At 43.8% G+C, this 21,104-nt stretch overlaps 1 protein-coding gene across 11 annotated transcripts in view; it reads left to right on the top strand.

The window, feature by feature from the left end:
- Window positions 1-21,104, top strand: part of dst (dystonin) — a 637,976-nt gene that overhangs the window by 123,070 nt on the left and 493,802 nt on the right. For all 11 annotated transcript variants that reach the window (XM_063040140.1, XM_063040054.1, XM_063040111.1 and 8 more), the window contains one exon: window positions 5,296-5,357. In XM_063040140.1, coding sequence (XP_062896210.1) covers window positions 5,296-5,357 — 62 coding nt within the window. The remainder of the gene's footprint in view (window positions 1-5,295; window positions 5,358-21,104) is intronic.

Genomic DNA, 21,104 nt, shown 5'->3' with positions numbered 1-21,104 from the left:
TAAAAAGGCAGTCTCCTCTCTCCAGAAGCAGAGCAATCCCCCGGTAATTTAAAAAGGCAGTCTCCCATCTCCAGTAGCAGAGTGATTAAAAAGGCGGGCGGTCGGCACTTCAATCTCTCTTGTCGCTTTACATTAATGAGTTGGTGTACTGGTGTACCTAGTAAAGAGACCCCTGAACATATGCATAAAATGTACACTAAATTATAATAAGAAATAATTATTTAAAATATATCAATATTGAATGTGCTGCCACCTCACAACTCCAGATTCTTGGTTCAATCTTGACCTGTGCTGCTGCAATTGTCTGTGTCTGGTCTGCACATTCTCCCTGTATCTGTATGGGTTTCCACCTCACACACGCACATTGCAATTGTCTGCTGGAATGTACCCCTTAATGTAGGTCAGTGACAACAGAATCAAAGGAGAATGGATGGGCTTGCGAACAAGAGTTAATCAGGGTAAAGGGACTAATTAAGATTGTTCTCCTGGAGTGGGCATGAATCCAGTGGGCTGAATGGCATCTTGTGCATTGTAAACAGTACAATTGTTGAGTGAACATAGATCAGCATATCAGACCGGAGGAAAATAAACAGTAGACTTTATTCAGTTCTGATGAAGGGTCTCAGTCTGAAACGTCAACTGCTTACTCCCCTGCTGTCTGACCTGCCGACTTCCTCCAGTATTTTGTGTGTGTTGCTCAGGATTTCCAGCATCGGCAGCACCTCTTGTGTTTAAGATAGAGCTGGAGGTCAGGGTTGAACTCCTGTCACTCAAGATGTGCAGCAGAAACACTACCTCCTGTGCCACCATTAAATTTTTTTTTCTTAATGCAGAATTTCAAAACTGACTGTGTTTAGCTTAGTGGATGATGGTTGCCATAGCAACACTACTAAAGTATAAGCCATAAGGGTTGTCCTGTTATTAAAATGACTAGTAAAAGGATTAATTACACCCATTGCAGGGGTGACGAAGGCAGCTTGTTGTAAAAGCTTTGCGCTGGTAAGTAAGAATAATAGGAGGGGATTCTCCTGGAACAATGGTCTCATTTTAAGCCCCATGCCAAGGCCGCTGTGATTATTCACTATGAAATAATGCAGCTGAATTTTCCATCCTGAAGCCTCCCACATACTTGGCATCACTACTGCTCCTTGCTCTTTCCAATACCGTTGCTTCACCCTTCAGTTCTGCAACCAGCTTAGTTTCTAATATCGCAGAACCCAGTAATGATTTTAAATTTGTACACTCCCATGGATATAAAGGCTGGCTATGGCCAATTTTCTTTCAAGTTTTGCCTGAGGCTCCACTGAATCAAACTTTACTAGTACTAAATCATGCATTGTGGCTTTACTTTGATGGTTGTCTTGTCAGGACTGAGTCCTTTTCTGTGCCTATGTAACAACGATACATTTGGGAGTTAACTACACTTGGAGTTTTAGGTATGAACATGTCAGAAATTATCTTCCTTCATAGGCTGGAGCACAAAATATAGCCAAACCAGTCGATGGAGTCCAGGGCACTCCTGCACTACAGCCATTCAAGCAACCGTACTCTGTCCTCATAGAATTCACAAATCACACCCCAAAAATATGAGCAACAATAAAATTTGCTCAAACAATCAATAAAATGAATGTGAAAACCAGTTAAATAAATAAATACATTTTTTTGACTTGTGTTTGTTGATGACGGGGGGGATGTTGGGATACGGACCATTTTCTGGAAATGCAGAATCCTCCCTTAACGTGGGGGCCATGTTACACTGGTATCGCAACAGAGCTATAATTCACTTCGGCACTCTTGATCAAGGATCTGAACACTTACTTTGAAAGAGATGTCCTCTCAGGTAGAGATTTCTTTGCTCTGAGCTCATTACCAAAGGGCATAACCAACCTGTGCAGCCAAACGAAAAGAGTGGGAGACAAGCTTTTATCATGCCTAACTAGAAGTGATGAGAGAGACAGGAGGATCCAGACAGTCTGTCAACATGAAGCAGCTGCACAAAAATGGCCCACACACAGTGTGCCAGATAGGGGGTAGTCCTAAACTCACACCCAGCACTTGTCCCAGTCCTGCACAGCAGCAACCCTCGTATGCAGCCTTTCTCACTGAGATGTGGACAGTTCCTTGTTACATCGAGGATCATTGTTGGGAATCATACATGCTCGATCATATGTGGAGAAAATTCTGACTGGTTACATCAGGGGTCCCCAATCTTTTTTGCAAAGCGGACCGGTTTATTATTGACAATATTCTTGCGGACCTGCCGACTCGGCGGGGGAGGGGGTAGGGTTGCCAATGGACAAAAGTGGCAGTTAAATACGTTGAGCTTACCCCGCGAAAGACTACCATGACCATGAAGCCTTGCGAGGGCAACAGTGTGCATGCACGTGCCGATTTTTTTCTACAAATCGTTTTTGCCGATTCTGTTCGGGGTGGAGTGTTAATTACGACCGGAATATAGGTGATAAGTGGCTAATACACTCAATTTCATTTCTTAAAGGGTTTATCTAACAAATTTAATATTAAACGCACAGCGCACATTTTCCTCGCATGAATATAGCGATAAGTCAATTATCAGGAGAGGACAGGGGAGCTTGAAGTAAGTGTTGAAAGAACTTCCAGTAGAAGTGGTAGAGGCAGGTTCGATATTATCATTTAAAGAAAAATTGGATAGGTATATGGACAGGAAAGGAATGGAGGGTTATGGGCTGAATGCAGGTCGGTGGGACTAGGTGTGAGTAGCGTTCGGCACGGACTACAAAGGCCGAGATGGCCTGTTTCCGCGCTGGAATTGTTATATGGTTAGATAAGTCAATAGTATCATAACATTTTAAGTAACGTTTGGATATTAAACACACAGCACATATTTCCCCCGTATGAACATATAACATCATTGCAACACACCAGTATCGCTGAATCAGTGGGAGCCCTGGGTCTGTTTCCCTGCAACAAGATGGTGCCATCGAGGGGTGATGGGAGACAGCGATACTCGAATGGGGTTCCTTATGTCCGGTCTATTCCGCAATTTAGTTTTCATTGCATTCATCGCAGAGATATGTTGGAAATGGAAGCAATGTTTTCAGTGCTTCCGTAGCTATCTGAGGATATTCAGCCTTGACTTTGATCCAGAATGCCAGCAGAGATGTTATGTCAAACATAATTTTCAGCCCGCCATCACTTGCAAGCTCGAGGAGTTGATCTCCTTCCCGCGCTGACATGGATGACGCGTGGGTAATGACCTCGCGTACGTTCAAGTTCAACAGTGGGCGTGACAGGGAATGAGGAAAGGTGCAGCTGACTTATATTGCCAAATTGTATCGTTTCCTCGCGGCCTGGTGGTTGGGGACCGCTGGGTTACATCCCCACCTAGAATGGAGGCTCCAATGCTGCTGCCAGTTGTAGACTCAACCAGCTCCATCACAGGCCACAACACTCCCTGCCAGCGAGGACATATTCCAAGTCCGATGCCTCAAGAAGGTGGCATCCAGCACGAAGGACCCTCACTAGTCGTGTTCATGGGTACATTGACCATTCAGAAATATGAGGAAGGATCCTACTCCACAATTTTGTAAGATCATGGCTGATCTGCTCAGTGTCTCTGTTCCGCTTACCCGCTTATTCAGCATAACTTTAAATCCTCTATGGATCAAAAATCCAAATGTTCTTTGAATCCATACAATACCAAGATGAAGATACTTTTGGTTGGCTGGATAACAGCCATGAAGGTGGAGTCAAGGCCAGGATAAGATCAGCAGACATGGCTTGGCCTCCACTGCTCTCTCCTGGCTGGTATTGGAACAGGAGAGGGACAGAAAGCAGGAGTGAACAGAATAAATTGAGTCTCGACATTGACAAGACTAAAGAGCTGATTGCAGACTCTAGGAAGAAAGAAGCTGACCACTCATAATCGATTCCTCCATAGAGAGAGTCAAGAGCACCAAGTTACTTGGAGTGCACATGGTGGATGATCTCAACTAGTCCCTTAACACCACCTTTTTACTCAGAAAAGCACAGCAGCATCTCCACCTCCTAAGGAGATTGAGGCGTACGAGACTCCCCGCCCCCATTCTAACCATATTTTACTGGAGCACCATTGAGAGCGTCCTGACCAGCTGCATCATCACCTGGTATGGAAATTGTAAGGCATCTGACAGCAAGACCCTGTAAAGGATTGTAAGGACTGCTGAGATAATCACCAGGGTCTCTCTCCCCTCCATCCAGGGACATGCACCGGAAGCACTGCGTTCGCAGAGCCCTAAGCTAGGACCCCGCAGTCTCCTGACTTCCTACTGTCAGGCAGGTGGTACCACAGACGAAGAACAAGGACTGTTAGATTAAGTAACAGGTTTTTCCCACAGGCTGTGAGAGACTTCTGAACACCCTGCTCCCACCTTGTACACGTGACTTGTGAGAGTGCCAGCAGCATTTTACTATTGTACATTTAACAATAAGTAATATATGCATTTTATGTCAACTTGTACATCTACAGAATTCATTTTATTAGGTGTTAATGTTGTTTTATGTGCTCTGGGTGAAATATGTACTGTGATTTGCACCTTGGTCCCAGAGGAACATTGTTTCATTTAGGAGTATAGACATGTGCATGGTTGAACAATGAGAAACTTGAACTTAGCTTGAGCTGCTTCCAAGGGGCAGACAAAGTCTGATGCAGATATCTAATCAGCCAATCATGTGGCAGCAACTCAGTGCATAAAAACATGCAGACATGGTCAAGGCATTCATTTGTTCAGACCAAATGTGACCCGAGTGACTTTGACCATGGAATGATTGTTGGTGCTAGACGAGATGGTTTGAGTATCTCAGAAACTGCTGATCTCCTGGGATTTTTATGCATCCTAGAGTTTATAGAGAATGGTGGGAAAAAAAAACACATCCAGTGAGCATCAGTTCTGTGGGTGAAAAATGCCTTGTTAACGATAGAGGTTGGAGTAGATTAGCTAGACTGGTTCAAACCGACAGAAAGATGACAGTAACTCAAATAACCATGCACACCAACAATGGTGTGCAGAAGAATATCCATGAATGCACACATCGTTGAGCTATAGCAGCAGAAGATCACAAGTATACACTCAGTGGCCACTTTATTAGGTACAGGAGGTGCCCAATAAAGTGGCCACTGGGTATTCCTAAGAAGCACTGTAATTCAGAGTTTACAATGATGGGAGTGTCATCTTATTAACCTGATACCAGATTGTGCTTATTCCAACAGCAGCTACGGGGCATCTTGAAGTTTAATGTTGAGCTGTTCTCTTTAACTTCTCATTTTGTTTTTTTCAGATGAACGGGACAAAGTACAGAAGAAGACCTTTACAAAATGGATCAACAAGCACCTTATTAAGGTTGGTGGGATAATTTCCACGTGCCTTTTGTATATTGGTCTCTCAGTTCTAATATCTTGTTACCTGGCATCTGATGATTATTCAACAAACCTCCAGGGAGAAAAGACCTGAGAGCCATTTTCTGGATTTCATCATGTTTCCTTCTGAATGAACAGCTTTTTCTGATGATTTACAGTATGTTGCACCTTCTGTTTCCAAGGATTATTTAAAGTCACCTTTTCAACAATAAATACCTTGGCTACAAAATCGAACATAGAACATTACAGTACAGTAGAGGCCCTTCGCCTCACAATGTTGTGTTGTCCTTTTAACCTATGTTAAAATGTTTCCAATTGAAGCCAATAATCATTTCATCAGAAGTTGCAGCTGAAATCCTTGAGGGGCTTGCCGTCAGTACTATGATGAATCTTTTGTGAGAGCGTCTAGAACTTGCTATTGAATATTGGTGGGGGTCGGGAGTCTGGAGGTATGCAACAGTCTATGACTAGGAGTGGAGGTTAAGTGAAGGAGAGAACTAAGAGGTGGCATAGAATGCTTTAAGGAAAAATAATGAACTTGGCAAGAGATGCACAATGAAATGTGCTTTCACTGTGGGGACAACTGGAAAGAAAGTCCTCATTTTGAACATGTACTGTGGAGAGCATTCTAACTGGCTGCATCACTCTCTGGTATGGAGGGGCCAGTAAGCAGGAGGAGAAGAAGCTGCAGAGTCTTGTAAACTCAGCCAGCTCCATCATGGGCACCAGCCTCCCCAGCATCAAGAACAACTTCAAAAGTAAAGCCTCAAGAGGGAGGCATCCATCATTAAGAATCCCCATACCCCAGGACATGCCCTCTTCTCTTTGCTACCATCAAGAAGGAAGTACAGGAGCCTGAAGACACACACTCAATATTTCCGGAACAGCTCCTCCCTGTCCGCCATCAGATTTCTGAATGGACATGAACACTACCGCACTATTTTTTGCTCCCTTTTTGAACTTACTTAATTTAATATATGCTTTATTGTTATTTATAGCTTCAAATTTATTACATATTGTTCTGTACTGCTGCCACAAATCACCAAATTTCACGATGTTTGCCGGTGATGTTAAATCCAGTTCCGGTTCTGATTCTGTAACCCAGAGAGCAGGGTGGCCGGTGCAAAGCAATGTAATCTGCCAAGTTGCACAGTACCTTGGCTTTCAAATATGTCACTGGATCTAGTTCAAAACCCTGTGAGCCCCTGTCCTCTGGGAGGACCATCATCCCTCACACAGACATGGTTCGAGAAGATGGCTTGGACAGTGGGAAGGGGCAGGATATACGATCATAAGCTGTAGGAGCTGAATTAGGCCACTCAACCCATTGAGTCTACTCCACATTCCATCATGGTTGATTTATTTTCCCTCTCAACCTCATTCTCCTGACTTTTCCCCATAACCTTTGATATCCTTATTCATTCATTAAATATCTATTAAACTCCACTTTACATATACCAGAAGACTTGGCCTCCACAGCCATTCATGACAATGAATTCCACAGACTTACCATCTTCTGCCTAAAAAAAAGTTCCTCCTCATCTGTTCTAAGGGGAAGACCTTCTATTCTGGTCTTAGATTCTCCTACTTTCAGAAATATCCTCTCCACATCCATCTATCTAGGTCTTTCAATATTCAAAAGATTAAAATGAGGTTCCCTCTCATTCTTCTGAACTTCATTGAGTACAGGCCCAGAGTCATCAAACGCTTCTCATACATCAGCACTTTCATTGCCATATCATATTCCTTCTCCTATTTTCCAGTGTCCCTTTGTGAATTGAAGACAATTTATGCCAGCAAGCCATACTGTCATATTTCATGGCTTTTTGTATCATGGATTCCAATAGTTTTGAAAAGTTAAGAGCTAGTGAATTTTCAACATATACAAAATTTCTTGTGTTGGTTAGTTCCAGAAATAAATTAGGTCTAGTTAGTTATGTGAAAACCAATTGCCTGGTGATGAGAGGCCCAGATTGCTGGCTCCATAACTAAATTGAGTGTTTTACGAGTTTATTTATCAGTTTATAGCAACAGCGTTTATAAGTTCCTGCCAATGCCATTTGCCAGGCTGTTGCACTGAGAGCTTGATGTTGAACAGAATGTCAAAAGCAACACCCACATACAGTGCTGGAGGAGCTCAGCAAGCCACACACTTGAATCTCTCTTTCTTTTTCTTTCTTTCACTCCTCTCTCCCCCCTCTCTTCACCCCCCTTCCCCCTCCCCTTCTCCCCTATCCACCTCCCCTCTCCCCAACCCCTCCCTCCCCCTCCCACTCCCCCTCCCTCTCCTCCCTCCCTCACCCTTCCCTCTCCCCTTCCCCTATCCCCCCTCCCCCTCTCCACTTCCCATCATGAGGGAATTTAAGTAGGCGTTTCAGGTTGTTCAAAAGGCTGAGCTCTCCCCTCTGCCTCCCCTCTTCCTCTCCCCCTTCCTCTCCCTTCTCTCTTTCCCTCTCTCTATCATTCTCCCTAGCCCTCTCTATCCCCCTCTCTATCCTCCTCTCTATCCTCCTCTCTATCCTCCCCTCCATCCCTCTCCCCATCCCTCTCCCTATCTCTCTTCCCTATCCTTATCCCTATCCCTTTCCCTATCCCTCTCCTTTATCCCTCTCCTTTATCCCTCTCCCTTATCCCTCTCCCTTATCCCTCTCCCCTATCCCTCTCCCCTATCCCTCTCCCCTATCCCTCTCCCCTATCCCTCTACCTCTCCCTCTCCCCATCCCTCCCCATCCCTCTCCCTATCCCTCTCCAGTATCCCTCTAGCTTATCCCTCTCCCTATCCCTCTCCCCTATCCCTCTCCCCTATCCCTCCCCTATCCCTCCCCTATCCCTCTCCGCTATCCCTCTCCGCTATCTCTCTCCCCTATCCCTCTCCCTATACCTCTCCCCTATCCCTCTCCCTATCCCTCTCCCCTATCCCTCTCCCCAATCCCTCTCCCCTCTCCCTCTCCCTTATCCCTCTCCCTATCCCTCTCTCTCTCCCCTATCCCTCTCCCTTATATCTCTCCCTTATCCCTCTCCCTATCCCTCTCCCTATCTCGCTCCCTATCTCTCTCCCCTATCTCTCTCCCCTATCCCTCTCCCCTATCCCTCTCCCCATCCCTCTCCCCTATCCCTCTCCCCTATCCCTCTCCCTTATCCCTCCCCCTTATCCCTCTCCCTATCCCTATCCCTTTCCCCTATCCCTCTCCTATCCCTCTCCCCTATCCCTCTCCCCTATCCCTCTCCCTTCTCCCTCTCCCTTCTCCCTCTCCCTTATCCCTCTCCCCTATCCTTCTCCCCTATCCCTCTCCCCTATCCCTCTCCCCTATCCCTCTCCCCTATCCCTCTCCCCTCTCCCTCTCCCCTCTCCCTCTCCCTTATCCCTCTATCCCTCTCCCCTATCCCTCTCCCCATCCATCTCCCCTATCAGTTCCCCATCACTCCCCCATCACTCCCCTATCGCTCCCCCCATCATTTCCCCATCACTCCCCCAGCAGTCCCCATATCATTTCCCCATCACTCCCCCATCATTTCCCCATCACTCCCATATCACTCCCCATAATCACTCCTGTATCACTCCCCCATCACTCTTCACCCCATCTCTCTTCCCTGTCTCTCCCTTCCCTTCCTCACAACCCTTTAACTCTAAACAGCTGATGATAAGGTTACTGATGATCGTGGGGAATGCACCAGGCAGGATAAAAGGATGAAAACAGAGACACTAGAGGGTTGTGAGACTCGACGGGGTTAGAGTTTAAACTGGAGATTCCTTCCTGATCCTCTCCATTCCTTCTCCTCCTTTAAGGATGGTTAAATCCCAACTTTGACCAAGTTTTCTGTCACCTTTCTTAAGGCACTTTCAGAATCAGGTTTATTATCACTGACATATGTCATGAAATTTGTTGATTCTCGTTAGCAGTACAGCGCAATGCATAAAATATGCTATAAATTGCAATGAGAAATACACATATCCGAATCAGGTTTATTATCACCAGCAACACACATCAAAGTTGCTGGTGAACACAGCAGGCCAGGCAGCATCTCTAGGAAGAGGTACAGTCGATGTTTCGGGCCGAGACCCTTCGTCAGGACTAACTGAAAGAAAAGCTAGTAAGAGATTTGAAAGTGGGAGGGGGAGGGGGAGGGGGAGATTCAAAATGATAGGAGAAGACAGGAGGGGGAGAGATGGAGCCAAGAGCTGGACAGGTGATTGGGAAAAGGGATATGAGAGGATCATGGGACAGAAGGCCCAGGGAGAAAGAAAAGGGGGAGGGGGGGAACCCAGAGGATGGGCAAGGGGTATAGTGAGAGGGACAGAGGGAGAAAAAGGAGGGAGAGAGAAAAAGAATGTATATATAATAAATAAATAACTGATGGCTTACGAGGGGGAGGTGGGGCATTAGCGGATGTTAGAGAAGTCAATGTTCATGCCATCAGGTTGGAGGCTACCCAGACGGAATATAAGGTGTTGTCCCTCCAACCTGAGTGTGGCTTCATTTTTACAGTAGAGAAGGCCATGGATAGACATTCCGTCTGGGTAGCCTCCAACCTGATGGCATGAACATGGACTTCTCTAACTTCCGCAAATGTCCCACCTCCCCCTCCTACCCCATCCGTTATTTATTTATATACACACATTCTTTTTCTCTCTCTCCTTTTTCTCCCTCTGTCCCTCTCACTATACCCCCCCCCTTGTCTTTCTCCCCAGACCTCCTGTCCCATGATCCTCTCGTATCCCTTTTCCCAATCACCTGTCCAGCTCTTGGCTCCATCCCTCCCCCTCCTGTCTTCTCCTATCATTTTGGATCTCCCCCTCCCCCTCCCACTTTCAAATCTCTTACTAGCTCTTCCTTCAGTTAGTCCTGACAAACGTCGACTGTACCTCTTCCTAGAGATGCTGCCTGGCCTACTGCGTTCACCAGCAACTTTAATGTGTGTTGCTTGAATTTCCAGCATCTGCAGAATTCCTTGTGTTTGCGTTATTATCACCAGTGTGTGTTATGAAATTTGTTAACTATCAGCAGCAGTACAATGCAATACATGATAATATTGAAAGAAAAAATAAATAACTAAGTAAATCAATTACAGCAAGTACATATATGTATTAGATTAGATTAGATTATGAGGACACTCAGTCTTCGTTTATTGTCATTTAGAAATGCATGCATTAAAAAATGATACAATGTTCCTCCAGGATGATATCACAAAAAAAACAGGACAAACCAAGACTAAAACTGACAAAACCACATAATTATAACATATAGTTACAACAATGCAAAGCAATACCATAATTTGATAATGAGCAGACCATGGGCACGGTAAAAAAAAGTCTTAAAATCCCAGTCGACTCATCATCTAACGCAGGTGGCAGAAGGGAGAAACTCTCCCTGCCATGAACCTCCAAGCGCCGAGAACTTGCTGATGCATTGGAAGCACCCGACCGCAGCTGACTCTGAGTCCATCCGAAAACTTTCAGCCTCTGACCAGCCCCTCCGACACAGCCTCTCCGAGCACCATCCTCTGCCGAACGCTTCCACCCCGCCCCAGCCGCCGAGCAACAAGCAAAGCTGAGGACTCGGGGCCTTCTCCTTCGGAGATTCTGGACCACACAGTAGCAACAGCAGCAAAGCAGGCATTTCAGAAGTTTCTCCAGATGTTCTTCTGTGCTTTCACGTCCGTCTCCATCAAATCAGGATTGTGCACGACACCCAACTTGACAAATAACAGACATCACCACCGGAGTGGCCGCTGCGAGCTGTGTCACACCGCCATTGTATATTGAGAAGATTAAAAATAGTGTAAAAACAAAAACGATATACATTTTAAAAAACTGAAGCGGTATTCACTGGTTCAATGTCCATTTAGAAATCAGATGGCAGGCGGGGAGAAGCTGTTCCTGAATCACTAAGTGTGTACCTTCAGGCTTCTGTACCTCCTTCCTGACAGTAACAGTGAGAGGAGGACAAGTCCTGGGCTACGGGTGTCCTTAATAATGGATGTTGCCTTTCTGAGGCACCGCTCCTTGACAATCTCTGAGTACTACAGAGGATCGTACCCAAGATGGAGCTAATTTTACCAATGTCTGTAGCTTCTTTCAGTCCCTGCAATAGCCCTCCCTTACCAGACAATGATGCAGCCTGTCAGAATGCTCCCCTCAGTACATCTATAGAACTTTTTGAGTGTTTTAGTTGACAAACCAAATCTCTTCAAAGTCCTAATGAAATATAGGCACTGTCTTGCCTTCTTTATAGCTGCATCAGTATGTTGGGACCAGGTTAGATCCTCAGAGGTCTTGCCACCCAGGAACTTGAAACTGCTCACTCTCTCCACTTCTGATCCCTCAATGAGGATTGTTTTGTGCTCCCTCACTCTACTCTTCCTGAAGTCCACAATCAGCTCTTTCGTTTTACTGACATTGAGAGCTAGGTTGTTGCTGTGAAACCACTCAACTAGCTGGTATATCTCGCTCCAGTATGCCCCCTCATCTCCATCTGAGATTCTACCCACAATGGTTGTATCATCAGCAAATTTATAGATGGTATTTGAGCTATGCCTAGCCACACAGTCATGGGTATATAGAGAGTAGAGCAGTGGGCTAAGCACACACCCCTGAGGTGCACCAGTGTTGATCGTCAGTGAGGAGGAGGTATCATCACCTATCCGGACAGATTGTGGTCTTCCAGATAGGAAGTCGAGGATCCAATCGCAGAGGGATGTACAGAGTCCTAGGTTCTGTAGTTTATTATTCAGGATTGTGGGAATGATGAGCTGAGCTATAGTCAGTGAACAGCATTGTGACATAGTTGCTTGTATTGTCCAGATGACCTAAGGTCATGTGAAGAGCCATTGAGATTGCATGTGCTGTAGTATATATATATGTGTGTGTGTGTGTGTGTGTGTGTGTGTGTGTGTGTGTGTGTGTATCGTCTTTAGCCTGCTGGTTCCTCAATGATCATACAATAAGATTGTGCCTTTGATCAAGTGCAGATACACTACATTCTTCCCAATTTCACTTTAATGAGTTAATCAAGACCTAGGTGCATTGTGTGCTTTGATGGGGAATATTTCCCTGATTCTGGATTTTGGGGATGATTTTTACTTTTTGAGAAGTACAACTAAAAAGAACAGTTTGCTGGAAAAGAATGCTGGAAATAAACTGGAAACCCCCACTTGACAGTGAAACATCAGTGAATGGAATTTATTTATGCAGGAGTGATCTCGATTCAAACCTTGGACGCAGCTGCTGGGTCAAATGTGATTGGCCATTTGGTCACTCTATCTGAGGGAAAGGGATGGGTTCATCAAGAGTTAAGCATGTCATAAATGGGGCAAGGCAGATGGGAGTGGTGTCATTTGTTGTCAAGGTACTTTGTGCTGCTAGCTGCAGTCAAATCAACATCCGGTACATATTAAAAAAAACTGCTCAGAGAAAGCTTTCAGAAGAAAATAATTTTAATTAAAAGGCACAATTTTGTCTGCTTTATATTTTCTCTCTCACTTTCTCTTCCTCTGAGTTTCTCATTCTCTGACTCTTTCGCTTTCTTTGTCTCTTCTTCCTCTCTTTCTGTTTCTCTCTCCCGTGCTTTCTGTCTTTCTGCTGAACACTGTGGGCATGTTGACACACTTGTGTGCTGCCCCCAGCACTTCCTTAGGTGTGTTAATGCAAACAATGCATTTTACTGTATGTTTCAATGTACATGTGATAAGTAAACCTGAATCTGTCTCTCTCTCAACACACATCAAAGTTGCTGGTGAACGCAGCAGGCCAGGCAGCATCTCTAGGAAGAGGTACAGTCGACGTTTCAGGCCAAGACCCTTCGTCAGGACTCAGGACTTCTGACGAAGGGTCTCGGCCCGAAACGTCGACTGTACCTCTTCCTATAGATGCTGCCTGGCCTGCTGCGTTCACTAGCATTTTTTATGTGTGTTGCTTGAATATCCAGCATCTGCAGATTTCCTTGTGTTTCTGTCTCTCTCTCTCTCACACACACACACACACACACACACACACACACACACACACACGCATATAATTTCTTTGATGACAACGTGGAAGTGTGTTTGTGGCAGTTGATTTGTACAATTGAGGTTCAGAAGTCAGTGAAGTCATCACCTTGTGAGGTCTGCTCACTTCTTACTGAATTCTCCCACTAGTTGGAGGTCATTGCAGTATCCAACATCCACATAGTGGAAATGTCTGATGCTCTAATCCAGTTTTTAAATAGTCATGCTTTACTTTAAGACATCTAACCAAGGTGTTTTCTTTTGCTTAAACCACTTTAAATTTTTTAGAGTTAGAGCATATTAGGATTTGCATAATGGTCGTAATGCAGTAAATTCCCATAAATGTTATCAGGCAGGATTTGTCCCTGAACTTGATAAGCTGTTATTCAGAAAAGTGACCAAAAGTTTGTAAGGATGTAGGATTCCAGAAGCATCTTAAAAATAAGAGAGGAAGGTAGAAGATTGGGAAGGGTACTCCAGAGGCTGAGGCATCCTCAGTTGAAGACCAGTGTTGGGTCAGACATTGAAAGCAATAATAGAAACTAACTGGAGTGAAGATTGCAAAATGCTTTATCTCAACAGACCATTGACTGGCAGGAATAACCTAAATGACTGGAGACTTGTAAACCTTCAGTGGAAGCTTTCTGAGTTCATCAAATGTTTTCAATAGGGGAAATAAAATAATATCATTTGTCCAAGTGTTGGGTTGAATTGAAGTGACCTTGCAATGTGCTGTGTTGTATGTATTTGCCACTTGCAATCTAAATATTGATGGGAAATCATGAAGTTATTATTGGACCTTTTAGGAGAAGTGGTTCCACAAATGCAAGTTCCTTGTGTGGTTACTTCAAAGTTCAAAGTAAATTTATTATCAAAGTACATATATGTCACCATCTACTACCCTGAGATGAATGTTCTTGTGGGCCTTCACAGTAGATACAAAGCAACACAATGAAATCAACAAAAAAACTACAAAGAAGCAAAGGCAAGCAATCAATGTGCAAAAGAAGACAAACTGTGCAATGCAAAAAAAACCAAATAATAATAACTTAAGTAATAAATAATTTTGTGAATGAACTTTAGAATCCTTTAGAATCCATAGGTTGTGGAATCAATTCAGAGATGAGGTGGGTGAAGTTATCCATGCTGGTTCAGGAACCTGATAGGTGAAGAGCAGTAATTGTTCCTGAAACTTGTGGTGTTGGACCTAAAGCTCCTGTACTTCCTTCCCATTGTGGCAGCAAGAAGAGAGCATGGCCTTGGTGCTGGGGCTTCTTGATGATAGATGCTGCTTTCTTGTGGCGGTGTTCCTTGTGGATGTGCTCAATGGTGGGAGAACTTTTCCTGCGATGGACTGGGACTTTTAAGGTGTGCTTATAAGGGATGTGAACTTTTTATCAAAGAGTGCAGGTGGAGGCTCAGTTTCACACCTTCTCTGAAAGATGTCACCTCTAGCTTCCTTTGGGATGGCTCCAGAGTTTTGGGAAAGTGGGTGGGGAGCAGGGTTAGTGGTAGCATCAGCCTGGATTACATACTAAAATGTTTGGAACAGAGCTAGCTTGAGCAAAGCAATTGCTACCCATGGCACCACATTAATGAACAGTGGCTGCAGCTCTCTAGCTGCGTTTATTTTTCAGGCATAGTGCTACCGTTATGTCAAAGTACCAGGTACATTTATTATCCAAGTATGTAAACATTTTACAACCCTGAGATTCATCTCCTTACAGGCAGCCGCAAAACAAAGAAGCCAAAAAGCATCCACTAAAAAGAAACAATCAAACAACCAACATACAGAGAAAGAAAAACAAATTGTGCAAACGATAGAAGTAAGCAAATAGCATTCAGAACGAAAGTGAGTCCTCAGACACGAAGCCCGGAGCAGCTGGAGTAGGCCAAAGGCTCAGACACAGTTCAGCACAGAGCCAAATAGACGTTGTGGAACAGCGAGCAGAACTGGCCCGATCCTTGGCTGTGGTTCCGACACTCTTTTCAATCTGGCCTGGCGTTTAAATCGTCCAAACATCGAGTCGTTCCTCGGTCTGGGAGCTGGGCCCTGTTGCTTCAATATGTTCTGGGCCTGGAACCCACCGCCATGTTTTGTCCCACACCTGGCCTTTCCAAATCGGCCTGGCGCTAAGATCAATCAAACATCATTCTCGGTTTAGGTGAATGGGCCTTGACTCTTCCTTGCCCCCACTCGCCTCGAATCTGCCTCGACCTCACCCCAATTTTGCCTTGAATCTGCTTCAACCTTGCCCCAACTTCGCCTCACACCTGCTTGCTTTGACCCTCGACTCAGCCTTGCGTCTGCTTGCTTCGACCCTTTACTAAATGAGCACTTGTGCTTTGTTCCTCTTCCCTGATGTAAATCTGAAAACAAAACAGAAAATGCTGGGTGTGCTGAGTGGGTCAGGCATCTATGTGAAGAAAAACAGGTAATATTTCTCAAAAGGCGATGGATCTACTCCAAGTACATACTCTCAGTGGTCATTTTACTTGGTACCTCCTGTACCTAATAAATTGGCCACAGAGTGAATGTTCATGTCCATTCTGCTGCTGGAGCCCGTCCTCTTCAAGGTTCAAGGTGGGTGTGCATTCAGAGATGCTCTTCTGCAAACCACTGTTGTAAGGCATGTTTATCTGAGTTATTGTCATCTTCCTGACTGCTTGAACCATTCTGGCCATTCTCCTCCAACTTCTCATTAATGGTGTTTTTGCCCACAGAACTGATGCTCACTGGATGTGGTTTGTTTTTCGCACCATTTTCTATAAACTCTAGAGACTGTTGTACATGAAAATCACAGGAGATCAGTTTCTGAGATACTCAAACCATCCTGTATGGCACCTGCATGGTTAAAGTCACTTAGATCACATTTCTTCCTCATTCTGATGTTTGGTCTGAACAACAACTGAACCTCTTACACGCAGACATGGTTTGCGCATTGAGTTGCTGTCACATGATGAGGAACGTGTGGCAGCTGTATTCTCTGGAGCTCAAGAGAATGAGGGGGCATCTCATAGAAACATTCCGAATGTTAAAAGGTCTGAACAGATTAGATATGGCAAAGTTATTTCCCATGGTAGGGGATTCTAGGACAAGAGGGCACAACTTCAAGATTGAAGGGCATCCTTTTAGAACGGATATGCGGAGAAATTACTTTAGTCAGAGGGTGGTAAATCTGTGGAATTTGTTGCCATGATGGACTGTGGAGGCCAAGTCATTTGGTGTATTTAAGGCAGAGATAGATAGGTTCTTGATTAGCCAGGGGCATCAAAGGGTATGGGGTAAAAGCAGGGGAGTGGGGATGACTGGAAGAATTGGATCAGCCCATGATTGAATGGTGGAGCAGACTCGATGGGCTGAATGGCCTACTTCTGCTCCTATATCTTATGGTCTTATGGAGTGATTGGACATTTGTAGTAATGACCAAGTGTACACAATAAGGTTGTTGCTGAGTGTAGGAGTAGTAGAGATGGGTGCTAATGGAGGACATGGTGAGTCAACGGGCCTTTTCCTGTGCTGTATGCCCCCATAACTCCCTCATCTTGGGTTTAGAACCCTTTATTAGAACTGGGAAAGCGAAAAAACAAGCTGTAGGCTACCTTGCCATAACTAACTCTCTTTTCCATTTCTAACAATGGATTGGGAACCTGGAACGTTAACTGTTTTTATCTCTCCACAAATGCTGCCAGACCTGCAGAGTATTTCCACCATTTTCTATTTTTGTTGGGGTCATTAGTTGTGAATACAGCATACCACAGGCCCTTCGGCCCAGCTTTTTGTACTGACCTTTTAACTACTCCATGATCAATCTAACACTTTCCTCTCAAATAGTCCACAATCTTTCTTTCGTCCATGTGCTTATCTAAGGATGTGCTCTCATATTAAAGGTTATGATGTTAACTTCTAACTGTGGATGTTGAAGGAGACACATGCAAAAGGGAGAGGGAAAGAAATTCAGAGGGTACCTTCTTTGGGATTGTGCAGAATTTCCTGCTCCCTAGGTCACAATTTACAGGACATGTCCCACATCCCCACTAACTAGGCCATGAGTCTGTGGTGAAATTCCTCACAGACTAACCAATATTGTCAAGGCTGCTTAGAAGCCGCCTGATCAAGAAGGTGTCTACTTTTCTTTTGCTTGTTTTATGGCGGGATGATTTTAAAGCACACAAAGTCCTTGAGTGCCTTGCTTCAGTGAGAATACTTCCATGTAAAGAATGTGAATATCAAATGCTGGAATGTGAACATTGAAGTTTTGCTGCTAATTCAATGAGGTTTTGGTGACATACGGTTTTGAATTGTTGAAGAGTTCAATTTAGGACAATGCAGGGAACCAAAGTACGCAGGCAATGGACTGAAGTCCCACTTGTTGGTGCAGTTTCCAGTTGGAGAGTACGAGCAAGTCCTATCATTGAACATGCTTTTGCCTCCTACCTGGTGTGCTAGTTTCTCGTTCTAGATTCCTGTCAGCTTGGGCTATTTTAGTACAGCTGGACAATGTTCAGAGGATAATGTAGTCCATTGCAAACTAAAAATTAGTGTGCTGTAATAAATATGTTCCCACTATTACCTTTTCTTATATTTTACACAATTCTATCTCATGTCCAGAATTAGAGTGTGAATCAGAGTCAGGATTTTTATCATTGACATATGCCATGAAGTCTGTTGTTTTGTGGCAGCAGTACAGTGTAATACATAAACAAAATACTATTAAGTTAGTCAATAAATACTAAATAAATAAATTTAGTATTATATTTATTTTATTTATTTAGGCAATAAATAAATAATTAGATAAATAGTGCAAACGAGGAATTATGAGGTAGTGTGCATGGATTCATGAACCATTTGGAAATCTGATGGAATCATAGAGTACTGCAGCATAGAAACATGCCCTTCAGCCCATCTACTCTGGGCCTAGTCCCATCAACCTGCACCCAGACTATAGCCCTCCGTACACCTCCCATCCATATACCTATCCAAATTTCTCTTAAATATTGCAGTCAAACCCACATTCACCATTTGGCAGCTCATTCCACACTCTCACCACCCTCTGAGTGAAGAAGGTCCCCTTTATGTTCCCCTTTAACATTTCACCTTTCACGCTTAACCCATGACCTCTAGTTGTAGTCCCACCCAACTACAGTGGAAAAAGACTGCTTGCATTTACCCTATCTATACTGCTCGTAATGTTGTATATCTCTATCAAATCTCCCCTCAATCTTCTTCGTTGTAGCTGTTCAACCTTTCCATACAACTCAGATCCTCAAGTCCCAACAACATTCTTGTAAAGTTTCTCTGCACGCTTTCAATCTTATTGATACCTTTCCTGCAGGTAGGTGACCAAAAACTGCACAGAATACTCCAAATTAGATCTCATCAACATCTTTTACAACTTTAACTTAACATCCCAAACCTTGTACTTAGTACTTTCATTTATGAAGGCCATTGTGCCAAAAGCTTTCTTTAGGACCCTGTATACCTGTGACACCACTTTCAAGGGATTATGAATCTCAATTCCCAGCTGCCTCTACTCTACTGCATTCCTCAGTGCCCTACCGCTCACCATGTAAAACCTACCCCGGTTGATCCTCCCAAAGTGCAACACCTCACACTTGTCTGTATCAAATTCCAACTACCATCATTCAATCTATTTTTCCAGCTGGTCCAGATCCTGTTGCAAGCTTTGATGGTCATTCTTGCTGTCCACTAGATCTCCAATCTTGGTATCATCCACAAGTTTGCTGATCCAGTTAACCATATTATTATCCAGATCATTGATATACACTAGATGACAAACAGCAACTGACCCAGCACTGATCCCTGTAACACACCACTAGTCACAAGCCTCCAGTCAGGGAGGTAACCCTCTACTACCACTCTCAGGCTTCTCCCGCAAAGCCAATGTCCAATCCAATTTATTACCTCACTTTGAATGCCAAGCAATTGAACCTTTTTGACCAACTTCCAATGCAGAACCTAGTCAAATGCCTTATTAAAGTCCATATAGTCAGTACCCATGGCCTTGCCTACATCCATTTTCCTGGTAAGTTCCTTGAAAAACTCTATAAGAATGGTCAGATATGAATTACCATGCATAAAGACATGTTGACGATCACAAATCAGTCCCTGTTTAACCAAATACTTAAATATCTGGTCCCTTCGAATACCTTCCAATAACTCTTTCACTGCTGATGTCAGGCTCACCAGCCTATAATTTCCTGGCTAATTCTTAGAACCTTCCTTAAACAAGAGAACAACATTATCTATCCTCCAATCCTCTGGCACTTCACCCGTGGCTAAAGGTGCTTTAAATATTTCTGCTCTGGACCCTACAGTTTTGAGGGACAGAGTCTGAGGAAAATCTTGTCAGGCCTGGGGATTTATCCACCCTAATTTGCCCCAAGATAGCAAACACCTCCTCCTCTGTAATCTGTATAGGGCTCATAAATTTGCTGCTGCATTGCCTCACTGCTGTAGAATCTGTATCCATTTCCTGAGTGAAAACAGATGTAAAATATCCATTTAGGATCTCCCCCATCCAGGTCCATACATAGATTACCACTCTGATCTTCCAGAGGACCAATTTTGTTCTTTGTTCTAATATATGTTTAGAAGGCCTTAGGATTCGCCTTCATCTTGTCTGTTAGAGCAACCTAATATCCTCTTTTAGGCCTCCTAATTTCCTTCTTAAGGGATCTCTTCTATTTTTCATAGACCATGATTTTATAGAGCTGCATTATTACCTCACGACTCTTGAACTCAGTGCCCTGACTAATGAAGGCCAATGCATGATACACCTTGTTTGCAGCCCTATCAGAAAGGCAAGTCCAGAATCCAAATAAAAACTTCAGAAACATTCAGGTGATATTCTGGAAAGCATCAGAATGACTCAAGCTCTGGAAAGTAAAAAGATGCTGAAAATTTTCCAGAATTGATTACACAGATTCAACTGATTAAATATATTTTTCAAATTCACATGAGGGGTTATTCTCGATTTAGTCCAGATGCAATTTGCACGGTACACTTGCTAACAGTCTACATTTTTATTACATCACAGTCTATTTAATTATTGTCACTGAAAGATTGCAAAGCCGTTAGTCAGGTGGAAGGCAGAAATAAAGAGGATCATTTAATGCAGACATCGTTAACTGAAAGACAAGAATAGCAAGAAAGGCAAGAAAGAGAGGAGTTTGCCAGAATTGTTTGGAAAAGAACACTGGCAGGGATGACAGCAGAGCAGCAATGGCTGGAATTTCTGGAAGCAATTTGGAAGGCACAGATATATGCATCCCAAATAGGAAGAAATATTCTAAAACAAAAAGGACACAACCGTGGCTAAGAAGAGAAGTCAAAGCCAACGTAAAAGCCAAAGAGAGGGCAGCCAAAGAGATGGAGCAAAAATTAGGGGGAAGTTAGATGATTGGGCTGTTGCTTTTAAAAACCAAAAGTCATTAAAAAGGTACAGATGGATACGAAAGTAAGCTACCCAATAGTATTAAAGAGTTTCTTCAGATACATAAAGAGTAAAAGAGAGGTGAGAATGTATATCGGACCACTGGAAAACAATACTGGAGATGTAGTAATTGGGGACAAGGAAATGTTCCTGCCTATCTGCACCTGCTATGCACCTCCTTCTTTTCCTTAACTGGGGCTTCAATGTCTCTCAAAAGCCAAGGTTCCCTGAACCTGTTACCCTTGCCTTTTATTCTGATAGAAAGATGCAAAATATCACTTTTGAAG

This window comes from Mobula hypostoma, chromosome 2 (genome assembly GCF_963921235.1).
Source record: "Mobula hypostoma chromosome 2, sMobHyp1.1, whole genome shotgun sequence".
In the NCBI taxonomy this organism is placed as follows: Eukaryota; Metazoa; Chordata; class Chondrichthyes; order Myliobatiformes; family Myliobatidae; genus Mobula; species Mobula hypostoma.
The sequence above is the reverse complement of the archived record's forward strand: the minus strand, read 5'-3'. Positions and strand labels throughout refer to the sequence as shown.